Raw genomic sequence first — 19,264 nt, 5'->3', positions numbered from 1 at the left:
CCCCTAGATGGGAGGCTGGGGAATGGCTTTCTTCTAGATGACCACACATTCAGCCAAAAACCAAGGGTTGTGCTCCTGTGGAGGAAGGGAAGGTGGACATTGGAGAGCAGGCTCCTTGTGGTCTCTGCCTCACTGGGCGGGGGGGGGGGGGGGGGGGGGGCGTCTTTGCACAGGTTTCCTGGCCATTCTTATTTCTCTACCTAAGAATTATCTTTCATCCTCTTTTATTTTATTTTATTTTTATTGTATTGATTATCCTTTTCTTATTTTTCATGATGCTTCTCATGGGGAACTCACTACTTCCCAAAGCAATAGCAATGCCTGCCTGTAAGGGTTTGAAACAAAATCACATGGGAGACAGTGCCGGTGCTGGGCCCACGCGGTGCCCGGCACATCTTAGGTGCCCCATCCATTTGGGGGTGCCTATGTCAAGGGTTATCCAGTGAAGGGGTGCATCAGAATCCCCTGGAGTGCTGAAAACTCAGAGGCCCAGGCTTGTGGGAAGCCAGGGTCTGGGCCTTTGTGGCTGAACCGAGATCCCCGGTGAGAAGGGTGCCCCTGAAGTTCGGGTTTGCCCCAAAGTGTTCTGCTGTCCTTCACTTCCTCTGTCGTCTGCGCAGCACTGACACGCCTGTCCTCCAGCCAGCAGCCCCACACACACCGAAGAGACTAATGAGACCTCCCCCAAGTTTTCTCACCTGCCCCTCACGGGACAGGCTTTCCAGACTCTTCCATATGGTACTGTTCTCAGCAGACGGACCCCGGGGGCCAACCTCCCTCCCGGTATAGTCACCCCAAACTGACCACAGCCCCTCAGGTGGGTCTGGGAAGTACAGAACAGCAAAGAACCCTCACCTCCCCCTAACCCTAACCCTCACCTCCCCCTAACCCTAACCCTAACCCTAACCCAGCCTGGACCCCACGCTCCCTCAATGTGGCCCATGGCTGCCATCAGCCATAGATGTCACTTCATGAACCGACACTGAGCCCGAACCTACCAGTCTCCTGGAGTGGGAGTCACATGTTGGCGGTTTACATCTTCATCTGGCCTCAGTGACGCCAAGCCCCACGCGAGTCCCAGCAGAAAGAGACCTCATCTCGCAGGGGAGGCGGAGGCAGCAGGCCCGGGCCCAGTGCCGTCCTCAGCGCCACTGTTCTGCAGAGAGCAGCTCTGTTCTCTTTCCACCAGGCCTGCCGGTCTGTGGGCTCTGCTCAGAGGGTCCTGCGGCCACAGGCTGCAGCAGGTCTCTGAGTCCGGTTACCTACAACAGGCCATCCAGAGGAACACGGAGACCCTTCCCCGGAAGCCCGCCGGCAGTCTCCCCTCCTTGGTCGGAACCGGACCCCATGGCCATTCCTAAACCAATCACTGGCAAGCGGGAGGAAGGCCCAAGACCCTCACCCAACCCAGATCTGCCCTGAAGGCTGGGGTGGAGCCATCTCCAGAGCTGTGTGTTGAGGGAAGACCTTCTTTTCCGGAAGGTAAAGGAGAAAGTGGAGGTTCGGCAGGACACCCCCAGCAGAGAGAACAGAGATGCAAAGGCCCAGGGACGTGACTGGGTGAAGGGCCAGCTGAGCCGGCTGAAGGAGGCAGAGAGAGTCTTTGAACAGATGCGGGCCCCGCCGGCTGCACGCCCGCCGAGCTCCCTCAGCTGCAAGGGGAGTGGCAGGCTCACAGCGGAGGCGGGGAGGCCAGTTAGGAGGCTTCTGCGGTCACCCGGGTGGAGGTGGCATGGTTTAGACCCCAGGGGGATTGGCCTACATGGAGAGGACCAGTCAGATCCACGCTGGGTTGCCAGGAGAAGTGGACAGGACAGACAGGCTGCAGCATCAGCTGTGGGAGGAGGGGTAGCTCAGGGAGGGGACCGAGGGCTGGTCTGAGCAGCTGAGTGGTGCCAGTCATTAGTGAAGCAGAAGGTTCGGGGCTTGCTGGGGTGTCTAAGCTGGGCCCGTAGCTGCGAGCCATCAGCACACGGATGGTACTGGAAGCCCTGGGACTTCGGAAAGAGAATAGAGAATCAGTGAGCGGACGGTTCTGTGCAGCGTGCCTCTCCCCGGCTACTACTGCAGGAACCGAGAGAGACCAGGTCTGGATTCAGGCCACACAGGAGGGGTTTGACCTCAGAAGCACCGAAAATACAATCTACAGGCTGTTCCGACCTAACCAGGTGCAGCTGGGAAGGGGTCGAGGGCACTCCTTGGAGAGGACTGGGTGATGCAAGTCTGACAGCCAACCCTCAGCTCGCGGGGCTCTGCCCTGCCCGGGCCTGGTCCTCCGGCAGCAGCTGCCAGCTCCTAACTCGCCATCGCCTCTCCTTTTACCCGCCTCAAGTTTCCCTGCCAACCCCTCCGGTTCATGGCTGCCCCAACACACCCTCCCTGGGGTCTGTTTCCCTGGACCAAGCATAAGCTCCCGTTGCTGCGCCCACCACTCTGTCACAGCCCCTCACTCAGCGGACATTCTCGGGCAGCCTCCCCGGGCTCCCAGGAAGGAAGGCCTCTCGAGCCTCAGCTCTTCAGTCCCTCCCCCCAGCTCCTCGAGGTCTGCGTAGCTGGTTCCATTGTACAGAGGTGGAAACTGAGGATGCGAAAGGGACTCTGTATGTGAATAGTTGAGGGATGGCCACATCCCCGCGGCCCCACACCTGGCCCCCGCCGGGGTGCCGCCTCTGTTCTGTCGGGGCATCTCTTGGCTCCCAGGAGACAGCAGCCAGGTCTCCTTTGGGCTTCTCCCCTGCGGATGCCCGCCAGGGCCTGCGCCCCCGATGACTCACAGAGCAAGGCTCTTAGGCTGACCCTCGGGAAGAAACTAGGGAAACCATTTGGACTGTGGGATCTGCTCAGCAGCAGGAGAGGGAAGAGAAAATAGGTTTGCCTTGTAGCTGAAAAAAGCAAAAGGGTATCATACCCCAAGTGCAAACTCAGCTCCTGAGCCCCCTATTCTCACCCCTCACCCTCCCCTGGAGACAAAAGTCCAGCGCCACCCCCCTCCCCCAACTCCTGGGCCCAAGATCTGCCATCTGCCTTCATCTCTGCCCCTCCTCCGTGGCCAGCCTTCAAGCCCACCCTGCTCCCGCTCAGGCACATAAAAGCAAAACCACGTTCTCATCCAACACCATTTCTAGCGCTGTTTCTTCAGGCGCTGGGCCCACTCGCCACTTGCGGCGCCAGCTCCTGGGGGGCTTCCTTCGCCCCGAGCCCAGCCCGGCCCTCGTGCTCACGAGGCTAAGCAAGAGCACACGGGGAGCTAAGAACAAGGCCGCTTCACAGGTTCAAAGTTATCAGTCAGGGTAACAAGCCATTAGAACATCTTCCCGCCTTGACCAACACACCTGCATAATGACCTATGACGGATTCAAACGTCAAATTCTCGGACTTTTGGGCGTGGTGGTCCCGTGAAGGCCAGCCCCCATTCCCTAGTCACGGCGCAGCCGCCTCACCCTCAGCACTGACATACCTGAAGGGAGGGCCTCGCGTGCGTGCAGTCCTCAGCCCGCACGCCACGCTCTGTCCACACCTCCCCCACATGCCCATCAACTGCCAACCTCATGCCAGGGGTGCCCGTACAGGTGGCATAGTCTGCCCTTGGGAGAACAGACCCTGGAAGCAGGCTTAGAGCAAACTAGGCAGGCAAGCCCGGGGCGCCCGGTATTCTGAGCAGGGTCTAGAAGTGGGGAGGCACCAGCCACACAGGTGTAGTTGCTATGAACTGTGGGGAGGAGCTGGGAGCTGGGGGAGTCATAGCATGTCCTCTGAAGGGCACAGCAAGGGCAGGGCCCCTCTTCCCCCTGGTCCCATCTGCGCTCTCCCCTTCCTGTCTCGGGGCCTAATGGAAATATTACAAGAGCTGACCTCCATCTTGCCAGGCACCTAGGCTCCCTATGACCTGGGAAGGCTCTCCACCACCCCAGCCTCTGAGACAGGATAGTAAGAAGCCAGGAAAATTCCTTGGCAAGTGGAATGGGGAAACTGAGACAGATGGTCGATTCAAGCTGACCTCATCCAGCACCCTGACCCGCCTGCCTCCTTCTCCCTTGCACAACCACTCCCTTAAGCATTAAGCCCTCAGGACAATGAGGTTCTGATCAGCATCAAATAATCATAGGAACAAAGCCTTCACCCTGTTGACCATTGAGACAGAGTTTTGGTCAAACTAGAGATAATATCTAGGCCTCAGATGTGTTTCAGCTCCAAGCCCAGAAAATCAGCAAAATCAGACAAAGGAATTATCACGGCTGACATCAGATGCAATGCCCAATTACCTCCCTCGCCACCCTAGCACTGACCAATCAGTAGAGACCACAACCCTGACCCTATACTCTCATTTTGATGAATCAGCATATTAAAAGGACACACCTGGAAAGCTGATGAGTAGTCTACTGAGATCCTCCCCTGAGACCTCTTCTAAAATTCCTGCATTTAGAAAACAGATGAAAACCCTTAAGACAAAGGACCCAGTGCTCTCTCTAGAGCACGCCCACATCTTCCTTCTTCAGGCATGTATCTTTGCTTCTTTGCTTTCTTTCTCCTAAGCTCTAAGGGTCCCCATGAGACTTGCAACCAGCGAAGCAGCAGGCAGCCGCAGCTCATCTTGGGCCAACCCCCTGAACCTGTCTCTAAGGGCCCTTGTTTTGCCTCTGTAACTTGTTTCCTGAGTCCACACAGCCCAGCTGGCTCACTGCTTCTGCCTCTGTGACTTTCTCTCTAAAAGGCCAAGGCAGTTCTCTGAGCAGCCCACTCGAATCTTTCCTTCGAGTGTACTTTGGTTTTGCATGCTAAATAAACCTCTTGCACTGGCGTTCTTGGCTCTGAATTCTTTCCTTGACAAACTCAAGAGCCGAGAGTCTACATCATCAGTAATACCTCTATTTTCTGGGCTTTATTCTCCTCACGGTTTAATGAAGGACCTGTAACAGATAGCTCAGAAGTGACCAGATTTTAACAGCAAGAATTAGCATGCAGGGTCTGAAGGGCTTGGGACATCTTCACATCTATATGAGGCTCAGGACTGTCACAGGCTCTGGGCCTGTTTCGAAGTTGATCTCCCTCAACTCTCAGCTCTTCTGCAGAATGGGGATGTCCTGCAGAGCCCTGCCGGGGCCTCCGGACCTGGGCCTGCGGGGATGCGTGTCTGGAAGAAGCAACCTAGAGGAACAAGCGAGCTTGGGAATCAAACAGGGCAGGGTTCCATCCCAACCTGCTGTTTGTTAATGAGCTGTACCCGCTCACAGGAATTTCTGCTTCTGAACCCGTTTGCCAAAACATGAAACAGCTAACGCACCTACTTGACAGGGTTGCTATGGGAATTCAATGCAACTTAGTTGGAGTGATAGCTGGGAGGGATTGGCCTGCCCTCCGGCAGGGCGCCCGCTGGTGCTGTGGAGGCTGGAAAGCTATAAAGCCACCTGCCGAGACCCTCTTGGAGCCGAGGGTCAGAGGTGGTGTCAGTTCTGCAGATCAGACAGTCTTCGGAGAGATATGGACGGAGGCAGTGAGGTATGTTTCTACTTCTGTGACCCTGCCCTAGCAGAAGAATCCTCAGTCCATCACCAGCTTCTTCAGTTCCCTAATGAACCAAGGGTCAGGAGCCTCCTGAGTGTCCCAGGTCTGCTGTTACTTTGAAAGTCAGTCTGGAAAGCACAGCTTGAGTCTGGGTCTTCAGCCTCCCAGTAACTCTAACACCTCTGCGTTTCTTCTCGTGAATCCCTTCCCTGCTTAAATTATCTACAGAGAATTCTGTTCTCTGCAACAGAGCCCTGGCCAAAGGTTACAAATTCACAGCTATTATGCCTAGAAAACAGAGGGTGGGGCAGAAATACTGTTTGCAAAAGCAGAAAGAGGAAGGGGTAGATGGGTGAATTTTCTCCCCTGGACCATGGAAGAGTCTGGTGGTTGGAGGAGGCTGCTGGAGCTGCCAATCAGGGAAAAGGCAGGCAAGAATATTGAAGACAAGGACACCGAAGGGCCTCAACTTCCCTTGTCTCTACCCCATCACTGCCTGAACTCCCTCACGCGTGGTCTTGCCTTACTTGGGCAGGAACCAAGAGGACCGAAGACAGCCTGTCAGAGAGGTGGGTGACAGCTCCTTGAGCCCAAGAAAGGAGATCTGGGGCAGCTGGGCAGGATGGGGGGGCAGCACTGGCACTGAGGACAGAGAACACACACAGCAGGCTGGGGCCCCAGGCTAGAGACGCAGCCCCAGACCCCCCTGGAGGTGGGACCGTGGAGGTTCAGTCCTACAGCCCTCCCGGCAGGAATGAAGGGAAAAGCAAAGACGACCTGAGTGAACCACCACAGGGGCTTCCAGCTGTAAAAGTTGTGAGTCAAGCATGAAGGGGAGATGGTCTGAAAGCTAAGAGCCTAGAGGAGATGACAGCTGAGTCCCCAGGGCGGCAAGCTGGAGAGCAGGGCTAGGGACAGACACCGGCGTGACCCGCCGGAGGAGGAAGGGGAACCCAGTGAACATGGGAGCCCAGAAGCTTCCCTCCAGCTCACACCTGGCACCGGTCTCCTGTCTTGCAGGTAGAGAGCCCTCTGAAGGGGGTTCGGATGGGCTGAGCCCTGACCCTCGTGGGAGCGCCTGCAAATGGGCGAAACAAGAAAAGCAAGGCGGGGACCTATAATCCAGGGAAATAGGGGGTGTTAGGGCCAAGAGCAAGTCCAGACCCAGAAAAGAGTTCTCCAACCCCACAGTCTAGGAAATTTTGAGGAAAACACCGCAGCTTCTGTGAAATCACCTTAAGGACCTGAACAAGGAGCAGAGTACGAAGGTCTTCCTAGAAGCGACAACTAGGAGGCGTCCAACCTCCCCACCGCAGAAGCGGAGGCTTCAGGCAGGGCAGAGGGGAAGGGATCTGGGCAGGGCGGCCTGAGCCTGAGCCACGCTGGGGAACCCAGGGGCAGCTCCTGCTCCAGGCCTGAGATGACAGAGCTTGTGAGACTCCAGTACCTGCTCCTCTGTCCCCTCCCACAAACCTGCCCCTGTCCCCTCCTCCCACATGTGGCCTGTGCCTAGGAGCCTTCCCGCAGGAAGCAGGACACGAACAGCTGCAGAAGAGCCAGCAAAAGAAGGGGAGAGTGGCCCGGGCCGCAGACGCCTTGGCACAGCAGCACTGAGGGTGCTTGAGGGTAGCGTGGAGGGGCCAGGCGGCCAGCTGGGCCTCCAGCCCTGGGCCTCTCCAGAAGCTTCCCGACAGGCCATACACACTCCCAGGGGGGTGAAAGGGATCAGAAAGGACCCTTGGGCTGAAAGCCACCGGGAAACAGGGACTCTGACCCAGGGTCAAAGATGCAAAGCCACCCGGAGACATCACTCACAGGGGACTTGCTCAGTGCCCGGGGGCCACTCCGAGTGCCTCTCGGAGATCCAGGCTGGATCCAGGGGCTTCCCTGAGGAGGGCTTGTGGCAGTTGGGGTAGAGGTCCAAGAAATGGGCGGGGAGGGCTCTGCCTACTGGGGAGCCGAGGAGGCGGGGGCTCGGACGTGGGCCCGGACGTGGGCCCTGGGCTCCACCTGCGCAAAGTTTGGCAGTTCCGCCTGAGGTGACTGGATGAAGACCCGAGCTCATGCCTGACCAGAGACAAGTGGCATCGTCTGATCCCTGAAAAGGAGCAGGTGTGGGTTCCTAGATGTGGAGAAAGGAGCAATTGCGAAGTTGGGGGGACCCAGGAGGCCGAAGAAGGCAAGGGGGCCCAGGCTCAGGGTTCAGGCCTGGAGGAGAGGCCCCTTGGGTCCCAACGAAACCTCGCCCACCGGAGGCAGAGGCAGGAGGAGTGTGTGTGGGGAACGCGGGGCCTTGGGCACATATTGGTGCCTAGCTCTTGGGAACAAGCTGACACCCCGTTATACCCCCAGTTGTCCCTACTATTGCTAGTGGGCAAAATCGAAGCGCCCTCCTCCACAAAGGGGTGTCTAGTCCTTCCAGGGTAACGGGATCCGGGAGAAGTCTGTCTATAGAGCACCAGAAAATACGGAGAAGAAGCCTAAAGTCACTGAATGGAAACCTGGAGGGTCCCGCAGGACATGGGACAGTTTCTGTGTGGTCCCCTCCTCCTGCCTCAACAGCAGTACCTTTGGAACACTGCCAAGGTCTCCCTATAGCAGCCGGACACTCGGCTTTGGGAAACGCTCACATCACCGAGGATGAGTCGGCAGATGCCTGCAGCCCACGGGGTGCCCACGGGGGGCAAGAGTGTGGGGAGCAGAGGGTGGAGGTGCAGACACAGCCCAAGGAGACCAGCAAGGCCAGGCATGGGGTGCTGTTAAGCGCGGGGAGGCTGTGCCTGGCTTCCCTCAGAATGAGGGCCTTGTGGGGCCCTGGGCTGGAGCGAAGTTATGGAGGGAGGGGCTGGGGCCTAGAAACACAGACCCAGGGCCCATTGGGCCGCACCAAGGTGTGAGGGAGCAATAACCAGCATTGGGAGGGAATCACTGAATAGAGGACTAATCACAGTGGCTTCCTAGCCATAGTTGTAAGAAATGTTCCTCATCCTTTGCAGTGTAAATCACGGCTGCTCTGTTCTGACCCGGCAGGGGGGTGCGCCTCGGGAGTTCACCCCGGGAATGCTGTCCATTCTCCTAGTCTGAGGACAAGGAAACTGCCCGATCTCATGGAAAGATTAACAACCTGATCAACCGAACACTGGCCACCGGCCCCTGCAGCGCCTCCCCCACCCCACCCACATTCCTCCCCTTGCCTGTACCCATTTCACCCATTTTTTTGCCTGACTGCCCTTTCTCACGTGGTCATTGTTTCTCTACCCTCTAAAAGCAGCTAGCAAGCGAGGGGCGAAGCAGATTTACAGGAGGACCTGCTGCTCTCCCACACTGCCGGCAACATTGGAGCAAATGCTCATCTGATTCAACCTCGTCTCTGCCTAATTGGCTCAAGTAGTGATGGGGCCCGGACCATTCGTTGTCTGTTTTAGCACGACCCTTCCAAGAGCCCCTTTTCCTGAGGACCTCATTCAGGTCCTTTCCGAACGACAGGGTTGCAGCTCCCCGTCCCCCCCATACTCACAACAGCAAGGGAACCACACGCAGGACAAATGGGAAGGCAACTGGGGGAGGTGGCCTGAGCCTGAGACAGGCTGAGGGGCCCTGGGACAGCCCAGAGGCAGGCCTGAGATGACAGAGCTTGTGAGACCCCCAGTACCTGCTCCTCTGTCCCCTCCCACAAACCTGCCCCTGTCCCTCCTCCTGCGTGTGGCCTGTGCCTAGGAGCCTTCCCGCAGGAAGCAGGACACGAACAGCTGCAGAAGAGCCAGCAAAAGAAGGGGAGAGTGGCCCGGGCCGCAGACGCCTTGGCACAGCAGCACTGAGGGTGCTTGAGGGCAGCGTGGAGGGGCCAGGCGGCCAGCTGGGCCTCCAGCCCTGGGCCTCTCCAGAAGCTTCCCGACAGGCCATACACACTCCCAGGGGGGTGAAAGGGATCAGAAAGGACCCTTGGGCTGAAAGCCACCGGGAAACAGGGACTCTGACCCAGGGTCAAAGATGCAAAGCCACCCGGAGACATCACTCACAGGGGACTTGCTCAGTGCCCGGGGGCCACTCCGAGTGCCTCTCGGAGATCCAGGCTGGATCCAGGGGCTTCCCTGAGGAGGGCTTGTGGCAGTTGGGGTAGAGGTCCAAGAAATGGGCGGGGAGGGCTCTGCCTACTGGGGAGCCGAGGAGGCGGGGGCTCGGACGTGGGCCCAGACGTGGGCTCAGACGTGGGCCCGGATGTGGGCCCTGGGCTCCACCTGCGCAAAGTTTGGCAGTTCCGCCTGAGGTGACTGGATGAAGACCCGAGCTCATGCCTGACCAGAGACAAGTGGCATCGTCTGATCCCTGAGGAGCAAGTGGGGGTCCATAGCTGTGGAGAAAAGGGCAACTGACTAGTTGGGAGCCACCGTGGACAGAGGCAGGCAGCCTGGAAGTTGGCCTGGCAATGGCCGGAGAGAATCCCACCGGGTCGCACCTCACTCCACCCCTGAGGGCAGAGGCCCTGGGAATCCGCTGAGTCGGCGCTGCCCAAATGTCCCGCCACCTCTCAGGTCTGAACACAGAGTGACGGAGGCCAGGGCCAGGAGAGGGAGCGGGGCAGTTGGCAGAGGGGCATCCAGGTGTTCAGGCGAAGTCCTGGGCCCCAGCCTCTGCCAGGCTTGGGGGAGGGGCAGTGTCTCTCGAGTTTCCTGCTAGCCCACCCTCTGTGTGGCAGACGCCTCTCTTTTCTCCTTGACCATGGGTGGTGCTCGCTCATTCAATGCCTTAACCCCGCCTGCGGGCTCCGGTGAGAAAGGGAAATGGGGAGGGGACCCTGGGAAGGGGGCGTTGGGAGTCTAACTTGAGGAGTGGGGGAGTGGGGTTGACATTCAACACAGACTTTGGCTCCTTTGTTTTAAATAAGAAATTTATTGCAAATATAGAAATTGATTCTCTCCATACAGGAATCTTCGAGTTGAGGAAAACAATTTCGTGCCATTCAGTTTAAAACAGGAATTTGGGGAGAGGGAGAGGCAGATATTGGGAAGAGAAAAGAAATGAACTTACCCCCCTAAAAGAAGAAAAGGAAAGGGTTCAGGCCCCCCGAAGGAAGAAAGGCCCACACACAGCTAGGGATCACAGGTTCATAGCCCAGGGCTCGAGCCCAACTCTGCAGGACCCAAATCAGGTGCCAAGCCCCAGGGCCAGGAGGCTGGCGTCTTGTCGTCTTGTAGACTCTACAGGAGGGAGGGAGGGATCGCGGGTGCACAAATGGACCCCCTGCCCCTGGCCAGCCCTACACTTGTTTGGTGAGGGGCAGGGGAAGAAAGAGGAGGCCCAGACCCTCCCCCCCCCCCAATCCACACCCCTTTTCCTCTCCCCACTGCTCAGAAGCAGGGAGGGACCTCTGACGGGGGCCTCTGGGGCAGGCCTGAGGGCAAGGAGGGTAAGTACTGGTCTGTCTTAAAGGGAGGATGTAGGGTCTAGATGAGCAGGGAGTAGGCGGCTTCTGGGACTGAGGTGATCATGGAGCAGAAGTCTCAGCTGAGAGAACAGTATTGGGGATCAGGGGAGCCCCGACCGTCACAGTGACCTTTAGCCCTGCCCGTAAAGCCCCCACAGGGATTAGATGCCTTGTCCACCCATCCACCGCCCTGGAAAGAGAGCCTACTTAGCCAGGAATGGGGTGTGATGCTGCCCAATGGCAGGTTCTCTCCGAGGGCAGGGCAGAGTGTGGGAGTGACCCGAGGAGGGACTTCCGGACACCCAGCCACTCCGACCCACACGCTCCCTCCAGCCTGTCTCACGTGGCCACAGGGCGGTCCTCTGGCTCATTCATTCAGAGCTTGGCCGCTGATGATCTCTTCTTCTGAGGAGCACCCCCAGCCCCTCCTTCCTCCGTCACCCCATTTTCATTCTCTGCACAGTGTCCATCACGGGGAACCTTTTGTGGCTGTCCATTCACTGCATATAAGCCCCCTCTAAGATGGGACCTGTCACTACTGTCCCCATGTCTGGCCCCCTTCTTGGCCTCTGTCCTTATGAGACCCCAGAAGATTCTCTTCCTTCCCTTTCCTGTGCTTCTGTTTCCCCTCTTCAATTTCCAGGAGGGGGGGACAGAGGAGCAACTCCCAGCTGAGAACATCAGAGACCCTCGGCCAGGCCTAGACTGTCCCCTGCCTCTCTGGAATTCAGGCCTCCTCTTCCCAAGTGGGCCTGTCCACTGCCGCCAGCCCGCAGAGGGCCCTTCCCCGGCCTGGACACGAGCCTCCCAGGGCTGCACTGTCCCTTGGAGGGGAGCAGAGGCCGCACAGGGGAGAAGCCCGCCCAGAACCTGGAGCGATGTCTGCACCAGATTAAGCTCCCTTCCCGCCAGACTGCTTTTCCCTTCTGGAAGGCCATTAGCTCCCACAGAGGGTGAAGGGTGCCGGCCGTACCCTCCAGGAGAGAGTGGGCCCACTGGTGCCCCTTCCCAGGAACACCCGGGAATTTCCTCTGGAGATCCTCCGACAGCAAGCCCAGGCCCGGCCCAACGCCAGGGGTCCAGGGTGCTGCATCCACATCCCCTCTGGCCAGCTGGTCCCCCTGCAGCAGGGTCCCCTGCCCGGGCCACGACCCAGGTCCCCCATTCCCCATTACAACGGGGGGCCCTGGCCAGCCAGATGCCCTGACAATGCTCAGGCGTCTTCCGTGCATGTTTTGATCCCGGGGGAAGGACTGTCCTGGCAGGACACGGATGCGGGGAGCCTCTGGCGGGCTACAGAGAGCGCAGTGGTCGGCCGCCGAGGGAGCAGGCCTGGCGGGTTCCAGAGGCCTGGGTTTTAGGAACTATTCTGCCCCCAAATCGGTGTGACCTGGGTCACGAAAGTTGGTCGCCTCCTGGGGTGGCAGGACCCTCTCTGTTAAGGTAGAAACCTATCCTTAAAGCTCCCTGAAGTGAGCCCTCTGAGGTTTCACAGGTCGTCTTCAACCAGGAAGATGGGGTACGGCAGAGGCTGTGGCTCCTGCTGCCAGAGCCCGTGGGCGGCTCCACCTCCCAGGAGGCCAGGCCAACCTCTGGCTCCGGCTCGCCACTTCCTCCCGCCGGTTCCTCCCTCAGGTCTCGCTCCTTCATAAAGCTGTCCCTGAAGTCCCAAGCCCTGTGCCTCCTGTACTCAGCAGTGGGACCGACCCCGCACCCCACCTGGTGACCAAATCACACAGCCCCCTGCACCTTTGGGGGCCCCAACTTCTCCATCTGCAGAATGGGAGCAAGTGGGACGGGGAGAGGTCTTCCCACGCTCCCTTTCCTGGGGCTCCCTTTCCTGGCAGGGAGGAGGGGAAGGTGCTGTGGACATGAGAGATGGAGGGAGGAGGGAGGTGGCACTTGTGAGCCCCAAGTTCAGAAAGACAGGGTGTGGGTGTGGGGAAGGGTTGCTTGGTGGCACCTGTTTTGGGTCTTCTGCAGAGCTGGCCCCTCCCCTGGTGTCAAGAGCTGCTTGTCAGATCACAATAGAGGGTATGTGGGAAAAGGGGGGCGGTGGGGAGGGGGGCAGGGGAGTCTGGACAAACCAGCACATACACGACAGATGTTTGCTCAGAAAAATACAGGAAAATCATCATGCAAATCTAACAGGGTCTGCTTTCTCGCACCCGGCTCCTCTGCCCCTGCTCTCCTGGGTCTGCCAGTCGGCTGAGGACGGAGGGAGCGGGTCTGGGGTGCGGGAGGTCTGCTCTGCATATTCATGCGGCCCCTCCCTTCCACTTGCCACAACAGTCCTTTCTTTGTAAATGTCACCCCAAAGTGAGTCCCAGACTTGGTCTGTCCCCCAAGTGGGTGTGCGCGAGGCCCTCAGTGGAGCCCCAATCCCCCCGACCCTCCACTGTCCGCCCCCTGGCAGGAAGGTCACTGGGGTCGCTCACCCAGGAAGTGGCACTGGCTTTTTTGGTCAGAGCCCCCCACACAGTGCAGGTCTCGGTCCCACCCCAGTGCCCACCCTCACCCCAGTCTCACTTCCCAAATAAGAAAACCAACTGGGAGACAGGCCAGAGGGTCCCCGGCGGGCGTGAGGGGGGCTGCGTGGGCTGATCCCCATCCTGAGATGTGTGCAGAGCAAGATGCTGGCAGGTGGGCACGCTAGTCACCCTTACCCGCCGGCCCACCTCCCCACCGAAGGGGAAGGAACAGATGACTACGGCCCCTCAGCACCCAGACAGTGTTCGGGGCCCCTAACCTGCCCCAGAGCACCCCCAAGCAGCCCCTAGCTCGTAAGCAAGGCAGCTGCCCTCTAGCCCTGCCCTCCCTCACCACCCTCTGCGGCCCACACTGGGAGACACCCCAGGAACCCAATGGTCCCAACTACCAGGAGGAGCCCAACGGTCCCAACTGCCAGGCTCTGGGTTGCCATGGCAACAGAGGCTGGCCGGGGACAGGGAGGGGCCCCACAACCCAGCCTGCTCCCCTCCCCAGTGAGGGGGCTGCTCACTGTTTGTGCTTTGTTCGATGTTGGTGGGGGTCAGCAAAGGAGGAGGGGCTATTTCCACATATCCATGGAAATACGGGAGCCCCTGGGCCAGGGAGGGGGCAGCCACGAGGGCGGGTGGGAAAGCCCTCCCTCCTCCAGGCAGGCTGAGACGCTGCCCAACATCCCACGTTGGGAACCAGACGGGCAGGAGGTCAGGAAGTAGGGGCGCGGGCGGGAAGGTCCCCATCACCTCGCCTCCAGCTGCCCCAGGCATCACAGTTCGCTGCGTCCTCTGGGGTGAGTGAAGTCCTGGAGGCCCAGAGTGGAGGTCGGGGGGCCTACGTCCCAGGCGGTGGGAGTCGGCCCACCACACTCCTCCGCCCCACGGGCAGCTCCCAGGCCATTGGAAGACGCGTGGAGGGGCTGGTGGGGTGTCCCCTGCACCCTTGCTCTTTCTGCCCGCAGGGCCTCCTGCCTCTCGGGTCGGGCATGGGGGGCAAAGGGCCCCCAGCTGATGAATCAGCAACATGCTCTGAGGGCATGGCCGTGGGCTTTCTAGAAAGAAAAAGCACCCACCTCGTTCTCAAGTCCCTCCGCCCAGGAGCCCACAGCTGGAAGGGGGTGGTAGGTGGGTGGAGGATGGGAGCCCCAAGGGACCCACCGGAGGTGGGGGCGAGCACTGGGCTGAGAAGTTGGGACACTGACTCTAACCTGCCCTGTGACCCTGGGGTTAGCACCTCCTTTCTCTGGGCCTCAGTTTCCCCATCCATAGAGGAAGGAAACAATGCCCAGTGTTCGTTCACCTGGTGCTGGATCTCCTAGTGACCTGTCCCCCTACAGGGGACCTCTCCCTGCCCCAGAGGGACTGCAGTCCATCTGTGCCCCAGGTTCCTTTGTCCCCAAGCCTGTCCCTAGTCCCAGAGCCCCCGACTCCACCCTCCTTTGGCCTCCTTGCCTGCCCTCCTGCCCCACCCAGCCCGGCACACCCCAGCGGAGTCCCTGGGCGGCACAGTAAAGACGCCTGGTTTCGGTATCAGTGTGTAAACTTTAAGGAGAACGTGTCTTTGTTTTCCTGTCCCTTATTGTCGGGTGGTAGTTGTTCACAGTCAGGTGGTGGTCAGGTGTGTGCATGGGTGCGTGCGTGTGGGTGTGCGTGTGCGTCCACTCCTCGGCCTCGGCCCCCCGCGCGGCCCTGCCCGGCTGCCGGGGCCCTTCCCCATGTGCCCCCCGCCCTCCCCCTCCTACCTCACCAGGGAGGAGAGGGTCACAGCTTCTGCTGGGCCGAGACCCCCTTCCAATAATCGAGGATGTCGTGCAGGTCCTCGTCCTTGGCAAACTGGACCTTCTTGCGCAGGGCGTGGCCCGCGGCCATGTACACTTCCTCCCGGTGGTGCTTCTTGTAGGGCCGGAAGCGCTCCCAGATCTTGTGCGTGCTCTCGGAGGAGTACTCGGGGCTGGAGGAGTACCCTGAGTAGTAGTGTCTGGGGGAGAGCTGCGAGTAGGTGGAGTCCCGCTTGGAGCGGGTCAGGGGCTTGAGGAAGGACACGCGCTGGCTCAGGCTGTCGGCGCCCTCCTCGTAGTACAGGGCGGGGAAGCTGTGCCTGTGCTCACTGCAGTGGTAGGCAGGCTTCACCTCCAGGTGGTGGACGCTGCCCCCGCCGCCCCCGCCGCCCCCGACGCTCCCGCCCCCGCCACCCCCACCGCCTCCGCCGCCCCCGCCGCCTCCGCTGCTGCTGGCAGGCACCAGTGGGAGCCGGTCCAGGGGGCTGTTGAGGGGGCTGCCCTTCTCGATGTACTTGGAGTCGCCCTTGGCCAGCCCGGCGGAGGCCGGGTGATCAGGCACGTCCAGACTGAAGACCTTGGCGCTCTTGATGGAGCCGCTGGACGAGACACTGCAGGTCTTCCGGGCCACGGCGGCGTCGGCACTCAGCTGGCGCTGCAGCGGGTGGTGGGAGCTCTCCTTGTAAGGGGGCGAGAGGAAGCTGGGGCGCTCCAGGGCCCCAGGGGCGGCGGCCGAGGAGGCTGCTGTGGCTGCAGGGAGGGACTGGCACTCGAAGGCCAGCTCAGGGTCCCCGCCACTGCTGCCGCCCCCCAGGAAAGAGGCCGAGTCCAGCTTGAGGGCGTCGATGCAGTTGTTGATGATCTGGTTGACCTTGTCCACCTCCTTGGCGATGGTGGAGATCTCGGCGGCCGAGCCCTGGCCGTTCCCCAGGTCCGGGAGGTCGTCCTCGGGCCGGGCCAGGCCATCCCCGCCAGCGCCAGTGCGCACCTCCATGTAGTTGCCCTTGGTGGCCACCTTGGGCGTGTCCAGCCCGGCCTCCAGCCCCTTGGAGGTGGGCAGCTTCTCCCCGATCATGGAGGGGATGGAGGACATGCGGGACACGGGCAGCACCGGGGGCTCGCCCAGCTTCTGGGCGGCGTGAACAATGGCCCCGGCATCCACGTCGGCGCCGTAGCGCATCTCCAGGATGGTCTTCTTGACCTTGACGGACTTCTGCTTCTCCTCCTGCAAGCGCCGCTTCCGCAGGCAGTAGTACACGGCCCCCAGCACGATGACCATGCCGAACAGGCAGCCCAGGATGGTCATGATGTAGTGGGTGGTGGTGGAGGTGCTGGGCGCCAGGTCCCCCGGCACCGGGTCCCGCGTGGTGAAGGCCAGGCAGGTGTGGTTGAAGCGGCGGCTGTTCCGCAGCGAGGTCACGCAGAAGGTGTACTCGGTGTGGGCCCGCAGCTTGTCGAGGGTGACGATCTCCTTCTTGTTCTTGAGCGTCATGACGTCGGAGATGTAGCTGTTGTTGTACTGGACGAGGACGTACATCTTGCTGTAGGGGTGTGGGATGATGACCACCAGGGTGGCCGAGGTGAAGGTGACGTGGTGCAGCTTGATGGCAGGCCCCGCAGACGCGTCCGTGGTGGACGAGGCCGGCGGCTCTACCGAGAGGATGTCGTCGGGGCTGAAGCCCGAGTTCTCGTCCGGCTCCCGCTGGGCGTCCGTGGAGTAGGGCGTAGGGTGGCTGGCAGGCCGGGCGGGCAGCGAGCCGTTGCGGCACTTGGCCTGGAGCACGGTGATGGCGTTGAGGCTGTGGTAGGGCCGGGGCACCAGCAGCGGGTAGCCGGCAAACTCCCGAGGCGACTCGCACTGCAGACGGTCGTAGTTCTTGGTGACGTTGTTGAAGACCACGAGCCAGGCGAGGAAGCCGAAGAGGTCGCACTCGCAGTTGAAGGGGTTGCCGGCCAGCTCGCACACCATGAGGCTGGCCAGGCTGGCGAAGGTGGCGCCGTCCAGGCGGCTGAGGCGGTTGGAGGACAGGTCGATGCTGATGAGGCTGGGGCACTCGGAGAAGGCGGCGGGCGTCACCACCTCGATGAGGTTGTGCTGCACGAACAGGAACTGCAGGCGGCCCATGCCGCGCAGCATGCCCTCCGTCAGGTTGCTCAGCTTGTTGTAGCCCAGCTGCAGCACCTGCAGGCTCGCCTGGCCCAGGAAGGCGCCGTCCTCGATGTAGGAGATCTCGTTCTTGGTGAGGTTGAGGTCGGTGAGGTTCCCGAAGCGGTTGAGTGAGGAGTAGAGCACGGCCTTGAGCTTGTTCTCGTTGAGCCGCAGGTCGTGCACCGTGCTGTTGATGTGCTGCGGGATGGTCTCGTAGGGCGGCTGGTTCTGGCTGCAGATGGCCAGCCACACGTACCCCTTGTCACCCTCGATGAGCCAGCAGTCGGCGCGCACGGCGCCGGGCCGGCACACACACAGCAGCGCGGCCGCGCACAGCCCCAGGCGCAGCATGGCGCGGGCCGCGGCCCCCTCACAGGCCAGGGTGAGGGTGAGGGGTACAGGGCCTAGCGGCTGGAGGCCGGGGCGGGCAGCACAGTTCTCCCTGGGGCTGCCACCATCTTGGGGGCGACCCCCAGCACGGGGGCCTCGGGTGAGGCAGGCACTGCCACCAGAGCCAAGTGCCAGGGGCCTTCCGGGGCGCTACCAGCAGGCACTGGGCACCACCGCCAGGCCGGAGCCAGGGGCGCAGCGGGCTCCACAGCCTGCTCCCTCGTGGCTCCTCTGCTGGGACAGTGCAGGGCTCGCGGAGCTGGACTTCCTCTCCCTTGTCCTCAGGTTCTGGCAGGCGGCAGAGCGGAGCTCTGAGGGGGGAGCAGGCGAGACGGGGCAGGAAGGAAGAGACCCATCTGCCAGCTGGTTCCTGAAAGCAGCACCAAGGGGGGACAGATCAGTGCGAGGGCTCAGAGTGGCCCCTCGAATCCCACTGCAGGCCCCCTGCCCCTTCCCCACCCCCTCCCACAGCAGGGGGTGGGGGCCTCTATGCCAGCAGCACTCTAGGGTCCCCAACATAAAAGAGCAGAGTGCACTGGGTGGCAAGAGAGGGAGGAGGGAGCTGGGGCCTGGAAGGAGGGAGGAGGGGCAGAGTCTGAGGACAGTGGGCACGGAGGGAGACTGGCAAATGAGCCGGTCAGGGGCACAGACACACCCACACACACGCACCCCAGCACCCTCGTGTGCACGCTCGCCCACCTGCCCACACAAAGGCCGACATGCCCCCCGGGATCCAGACTGCACGGCACACAGACAGGCGCACATACCAACACACCTCGCCTTGTGCAGGACAAGCAGGTGCACACTCAGGGCCACGTACCCGGGCAGACACCCTCCAGTCCAGGTAAAGAATTAAGAAGCCCAGCAAAATGCCTCCTCTCCTCCGTGCCCAGAGATAAATAATTCATTTGTTGTGTAACCACTCTTGTTCCAAAAATAATTCCCTTGTCTTCGCTTCCATGGGGGAGGGGAGCGGAGCAGCGTGGTTGTGGGCCCCCCGGGCAGGGGGATGTGGAGGCTGGGGTCTCGGGCAAGGCGAGGACACGGGACACGCTCGTCTCAAAGACAGGAGCAGAGCCAGACACACCTCCAATCCCACCCCCTCAAAGATGGGGGACAGGGGTGGCAGGGGAGCACTCAGAAAAGCCAAAGGCCTCCAGACTAACACGATCAAAGCCCCAAAGCCCCAGCAGAGAGGGGCAGGGACTTGCCGTGAGTCACACAGCACAGCCTGGGCCGGGATCAAGGCTCCTGAGGCAGCAGAAATCAGGAGACCTGGAGCCCAGTCCACTGGGCCCAATTAGGTGGATCAGGTGCACTACCTGAGTCTGTTTCCATAGCCATAAAGCGGGGACCAGGTCCCGGCCTGGCCATCTGAAGGGGGAAGGAGGTGAGCATCTTGCCTCGCCCAAGATGCAGATAGGCGGGGAGACGGAGCAAGGCTCAGAGCCTGCAGACCCTCCTTTTCCAAACGGGGAGACTGAGCCCAGACCAGGGAGACTTGTTCCGCTGCCCCTCAGCCAGATGGACTCCGGCT

At 60.7% G+C, this 19,264-nt stretch overlaps 1 protein-coding gene across 1 annotated transcript; it reads right to left on the bottom strand.

Moving 5' to 3' along the window:
• Nucleotides 1–15,171: 15,171 nt before the first annotated feature.
• ELFN2 (extracellular leucine rich repeat and fibronectin type III domain containing 2) lies at nt 15,172–17,688 on the bottom strand. Its single transcript, XM_036252399.1, has one exon. It carries the CDS (start codon nt 17,686–17,688, stop codon nt 15,172–15,174), a length of 2,517 nt encoding a protein of 838 aa, XP_036108292.1.
• Nucleotides 17,689–19,264: the final 1,576 nt, after the last annotated feature.

This window comes from Molossus molossus, unplaced genomic scaffold (assembly GCF_014108415.1).
Source record: "Molossus molossus isolate mMolMol1 unplaced genomic scaffold, mMolMol1.p scaffold_m16_p_10, whole genome shotgun sequence".
In the NCBI taxonomy this organism is placed as follows: Eukaryota; Metazoa; Chordata; class Mammalia; order Chiroptera; family Molossidae; genus Molossus; species Molossus molossus.
The sequence above is the reverse complement of the archived record's forward strand: the minus strand, read 5'-3'. Positions and strand labels throughout refer to the sequence as shown.

Coding starts and splice junctions, on each gene's coding strand:
- ELFN2 (XM_036252399.1), bottom strand. CDS start 17,688: ATGCTGCGCCTGGGGCTGTGCGCGGCCGCGCTGCTGTGTGTGTGCCGG.